The sequence below is a fragment of the Papaver somniferum genome, chromosome 2 (genome assembly GCF_003573695.1).
Source record: "Papaver somniferum cultivar HN1 chromosome 2, ASM357369v1, whole genome shotgun sequence".
NCBI lineage: Eukaryota > Viridiplantae > Streptophyta > Magnoliopsida > Ranunculales > Papaveraceae > Papaver > Papaver somniferum.
The window spans coordinates 102,430,321-102,436,686 of record NC_039359.1 but is presented as its reverse complement, the minus strand read 5'-3'; the positions used below and the strand labels follow the sequence as shown (position 1 = coordinate 102,436,686).

At 38.5% G+C, this 6,366-nt stretch overlaps 1 protein-coding gene across 1 annotated transcript; it reads left to right on the top strand.

Annotated features, from left to right (window-relative positions):
* The first annotated feature begins 3,290 nt into the window (after positions 1 to 3,290).
* Positions 3,291 to 4,493, top strand: LOC113351696 (uncharacterized mitochondrial protein AtMg00810-like). Its single transcript, XM_026595636.1, has one exon. It carries the CDS (start codon positions 3,291 to 3,293, stop codon positions 4,491 to 4,493), a length of 1,203 nt encoding a protein of 400 aa, XP_026451421.1.
* The last annotated feature ends 1,873 nt before the right edge of the window (positions 4,494 to 6,366 follow it).

Sequence of the window (6,366 nt, the reverse complement as noted above, 5' to 3'; positions counted from 1 at the left end):
ATGCCATGACAGTTTCTGTCATGGTATCAGAGCTGATCAAGATCTAAACCAAACCGTGTTTCCGCTGCAACAAACAAACGACAACCAGTAACCAATATCAGAATCATAAAACTCAAACCCTAGTGTCATATCTTCTTCATCATAGCCCAACATGTCATGTGAAGATTATCAACCCATTACTGTGAAGTTTGATGGAACAAACTACAATCATTGGTCTTTCTTAATGAGAAGTTTTCTTAAGGGAAAATCCATGTGGAAATATATTGACGGAAAAGCTAAGAAGCCTGCAAACGGAGTCGCTATCACTGACAAAGGAAAAGATGCAGGAGAAGAAACTGCAGAGACCTGGGAGATCAATAATCACAAAATATTAACCTGGATAAGCAACACAGTTGCAACACCTATAAGCATGCAACTTACAAGGTTTGAGACTGCCAAAGATGCATGGGAGTTTCTCTCAAAAAGGTATACACAGATAAACTTTGCTCAACGTTATAAACTAGAACAGGATATTCGATCTATGAAACAACAGATGGAACAATCTGTCTCATATTTTCACTCTGAGATGTCAATAATATGGAACCAGTTAGCACTAATGGAACCAAACTGGACAGCTGATATGGAGTTATGGCAAAATTACAGAGAAGAGTCTCGATTAGTTCAGCTCTTAATGGCATTAAGAAATGACTTTGAGACTGTGAGAGCCTCAATCCTCCATCGATCACCTCTTCCGTCTGTCGAAGCTGCATTGACAGAACTCATCACTGAAGAAACTCGGAAAAGAATCAAACCAGATATACCAGCAGTGTTTGCAGTCAATTCACGTGCAAACTTTAACACTCATCTCAACTCTCAGAAAACTCATCGTGATTTCTCACAACTTCAGTGCTACAACTGTAAGAAACCAGGCCACCTAGCCAAGAACTGTACCGCTCCATCAGTGCATAGTGGTTCACAAAGCTCAAACACACAAAAAATCCAGCAAGGATCAAGCTTTCCAATTTAGTGCAACTACTGCAAGGAACCATGGCATACAGTAGGAAACTGTACATCCCCTACTTCCAGAAATATGAGAGAACGAAGAAAGATTAATGGAACTGGATACACATATGCACCACTCAGTTACGCAGCACCTGCACAATCCAGTTACACAACACCTGCACCATCTAGTTACGCATCTGCATCCACACCAAACAATCTGGCTGACATACAAGAAATTCTCAAGCAAGCACTCTCAATGGGTAACAACAATGCTACAACAGCATCTGCATTATCTTCTTCCACAGGTAGCTTCTCAACTGGATGGTTCCTTGACTCAGGTGCCTCTAGCCATATGACATTCAACTCTAGCATATTTGAGCACAAGAGTCCTATTATTACACCAACAATTCAAACTGCAGATGGATCTGAATTAAATGCTAGTCACATTGGTCAGATTAAAATCTCTGATAAAATACATGTATCTGATGTGTTACTTGTCCCAAAGATAAGAATGAACCTTATATCAATTGGACAATTATGCAATCAAGGACTTAACATATATTTCTTCTCTTCTGGTTGTGTAATACAGGATCCCAAGACAGAGAAGCTTGTTGGGATAGGCCGTAGAGTAGGAAGATTGTACCTCCTTGAAACACTAATCTCTCATCAACTGTCAAAGAGTGAGCTTGCTGCCACTACAACTGCCAATTCCCTCTCTTCAACTGCATCTCCATCTGTGTCTCCTTTTATGTTATGGCATTCTAAGTTAGGCCATGTTTCTTTCTCTCGTCTCACTTATATGATCAATAATGGATTATTGGGGACAACTTAGGTTGATAAAGAACCTTATTGCATCTCATGTAAGCTCGGAAAACAATCTGCTTTACCTTTCAATAACAGTATTACTCATTCTGTTGAACCTTTTGATCTCATTCACTCAGATGTCTGGGGAAAATCTCCTGTTACCTCTAAGGGAGGAGCACTATATTACGTTATCTTCATTGATGATTTTTCTCGTTTCACATGGATATATCTTTTCAGTTCTAGATCAGATTTTCTAAAAATATACACAACCTTCTATAGAATGATCAAAACTCAATTCGGAAAAACCATCAAGACCTTCAGAGTTGACCAAGGGGGGGAGTTTATCTCAACTCCTTTCAGAGAATTTCTTGCAACAGAATGTACCCTTCTTCAGTTATCATGCACTGAAACTCCACAGCAAAACGGCATAGCTGAAAGAAAACACCGCCACATCGTAGAAACAGATAGAACACAACTTATGTCAGCGTCAGTTCCATCTAACTTCTGGGGTGAGTCAGTATTGACTGCAGTTTATACAATCAATCATATTCCATCCATAATTACAGCAGGAATGTCTCCATATGAGCGTTTATATAACAAGAAACCAGACTATTCTGAGCTTCGTGTGTTTGGATCAACGTGTTTTGTCCTCCTTCCCGAGAGAGAAAGAACCAAACTAAGCAAGAAGAATGTTATATGTGTGTTCCTAGGTTATGTCATAGAACAGAAAGGTTACCGTTGTTATGATCCAGAGAGTAAAAGGCTACGTGTTTCAAGACATGTCACCTTGGGAAAGTATACCCTTTTGGTCTCTTCCAATTAGTAAATCTTCCAGCTTCGAGCAGTTCTCTTACTTCGATCCCTTTGAGGATGTGTCCTCAACTATCTCTCAATCACCCAATCCTCAGTCCACTATCATTCTCAATTCTCAGTCTACTCCTCAGTCTACTATCATTCCCAATCCTCAGTCCACTCCTCAGACCACTATCATTCCCAATCCCACCACAGATATCATGGTTCTTGAAAATCTAGAGGCTACACCAGATCATTCTATGGCTCACCCTGACACTGCTTCTCAAGAAGGGGATCCTTCTAATGATACTCTACCAACACGCAATCGTCGACCACCAGTAAGGTTTGCAGACTATCACTGCTCTCTATCTTCCATCTTATATGTGCATGCACCAACATCTTACAGGGAAGCATCTATAGTTCCAGTTTGGCAAAACTCTATGGACGAAGAATTAGTTGCACACAAGGAAGCACACACTTGGGATATGGTTGTGCTTCCCCCAGGAAAGTCTATCATTGGAAGCAAATGGGTATATAAGGTCAAAACTGATTCAGAAGGAAAGATTATTCGGTACAAGTCTCGTTTAGTTGCACAGGGATACACTCAGGAGTATGGTATTGACTATGAAGAAACTTTTGTGCCTGTTGCTCGTATGACTACAGTTCGTACTCTGCTTGCAGTTGCAGTTGCACGTAAATAGAATTTACATCAGATGGATGTGAAAAACGCCTTTCTTCATGGAGATCTTCAAGAGGAGGTATATATGCGACCTCCACCTGGAATGACCCATCCTTCTAACCAAGTGTGTAAGTTTCGTAAGCCACTGTATGGACTCAAACAAGCGCCTCGTGCTTGGTTTGAGAAATTTTCCAATGCTGTTTTACAATTTGGATTCACTCAAAGTGCATATGATTCAGCCATGTTTACTCGTTCTACTGCACAGGGTATGGTCATTCTTCTCCTATACGTAGATGATATGGTTATTACAGGTGATGACATGAAAGGTATTACTGCTCTTAAGACTCATCTTAGCTCCTGTTTTGAAATCAAGGATCTGGGTCCTTTATGTTACTTTCTTGGCTTAGAGGTTAATCGCTCATCTGATGAATGCTTTATTTCTCAAGTGAAATATGCCTCAGATATTCTTCAGCGCGCTGGGTTAACGGATAATAAAACTGCTGCTACACCTCTTGAATTGAATAGTAAGCTTAGTCCTTTTGATGGGAAACTCCTTCCTAATCCTACTTTGTATAGAAAGCTTGTGGGAAGTCTTAATTACTTAACCATTACACGACCAGACATCAGTCATGCAGTGCATATTGTTAGTCAGTTCATGGCAGCTCCACGAACAACTCATTATGCAGCTGTTCTCAGGATCCTACGCTATATCAAGGGTACATTGTATCAAGGTGTTAAATTCTCATCCACTTCTGACCTCTGTCTTCGTGCATATTCAGATTCAGATTGGGCAGGAGACATCACAGATCGACGTTCAACTACAGGGTATTGTTTATTTCTGGGTAATTCTTTGATATCCTGGCGCAGTAAGAAACAAAATGTAGTTTCACGCTCTAGCGCTGAGGCAGAGTATAGAGCTCTTGCACATTCAACTTCAGAAATAGTTTGGCTGCGCTGGCTTTTAGGGGATATGGGAGTTCATCTAACAGCACCCACTCTACTATATTGTGACAATAAGGCTGCTATTCACATTGCTCATAATGATGTCTTTCATGAACGTACTAAACACATTGAGATTGAATGCCACTTTGTTCGTCATCAGTACAAGAAACGGATTATAACCTTATCCTTTGTTTCTTCTGAGTTGCAACCTGCTGACCTTTTCACTAAGGCACTGTCTTTTGTGCGTCTCAAGCTTTTGCTTTCCAAACTCAACATGTGCTCTATCGCATGTTGAGTTTGCGGGGGGGTGTTACGAGATATCTTTCTTTCCAGATATAGATAGGTTGTTACTGTATATCTTGTGTATATTCTTGTACATTTCTCCTTGACCAAGTTAGGGTTATTTCCTGTTTTTGTATCTTCAGTTCTTCTATATAAGAACAGTCTTATGTGATTGTATATGTACACTTAATTCAATCAATCTATTTGATTCAGTTTAATCTATGCCATGACAGTTTCTGTCAACAAACACATTGTTGATAACGACCCAAAAACAAAGTCCAAAGGTCGAATTATCTCAATCTATCAAATCTGGAATCAAAAAATTTCATTAAAAACATAGGGTTTTGAGATGTAATAGCTGGTATACGAGATGCTGGAGTTTTTAGCTGAAATATATTACCGAAATCATGTTGAGACACGACGATCGATCACGTTCTGTTTAACCGGAGGTGGTGGAGGAGAAAACCCAAGCGCATCTGGTTTCACTTGACGATATAGAGATATTAAATATTAAAGGGTGTTTTAGTATGTTGTCCTAAAAGTTAGTTGTAATAATTGGGTGATATATCCAATTTGGATATTAAAAAAGTATCTTGAAGAATCTTAGGTATCTGAACCATAGCCATATTTTACATGTCTTATACACCCAGAAATTCACATCTAAGGCCTTTTTGACCAAAAACATGTTCACGCAATGGAAATAAATAGTCTCACATAAAATACTTTCTAAGCATGACTACTCGATATAAGCACTGAGGACCACTCCACTAATTGCCAATTGATTTTGAGTTGGGTGACCCTATATAAGAAGTAAGACCCAAGAAGGCATGAAACTATACAACGGTCCACGATGTAGAGGACTCAAAGATCCCTACATGTGGAGGGGGCATGTTGGAGATAAATAGTCTCACATAGACTACTTCCTAGTATGACTACTCAATATAAATATGATGATGGCCATTCCACTTATTTCCAATTGGTTTTGAGTTGGATATCCACATTCCCATAGCTCACGCTACTCTTAAGTCTGCATGTAATAATTATGTGTATGTGTGTGTGCTTAGTAATTCTAATCATAGTCCTACACGTGTATCTCATATATTGTGTATATCGAGCACTATCTTTAGAGGTTATTTTGTGTAACAAAATATGTCATTGTTAGACAATTCGCGCCTTCTTCTTATATTGATGTAATGCTTTATAAGCTAATCTAAACCCATCTGTAAACTTTGATTAGTTTCAATACAACCTAATATTGTTTCTACATGGTATCAGATATCAAAAGGGGAAGAACCACAAAAAACTCAATGAATTCCATTGTTAATTACAACAACAGTATCAACAATTCCACAGTCAACAACATTCTAAACAATGACAATCAAAATTTTCCACCACTAACACCTCCGCCATAAGTTCAGTAACAAACCTATACAACCTCCACAACCACTGCTACAACATCAATCAAATCCACAACATTCATCACCAAAACAAACTCAACAACAACTTTATCAATAATTTGATCAACAACGAACTCAACAATCTCAACAACAACTTCATCACCAATTTGATCAACAACATACACAATAATCTCGGAATCCTCCTTTCGTTTTTCAACAATCACCACCATTAAAACCTTATAACAACAATAATTCATTTGTTTTTCATTTTTCTCATCTTCCTTTGCAGAGCAAATCTAATTTTGTCTCTGTAAATCTTGATGGATCAAATTTTCTAGTTTGGAAAGATCAGATGTCTTCGATTTTGATCAGCACCAACTTGTTTGGCTTTGTTCATGAATTAATTGAACCTCAAGCTCAATTTTTGTTCCATAATAATGTGTATGTTATTAATCCTTTATATTTTGAGTGGCGGTCTATGGATTATTT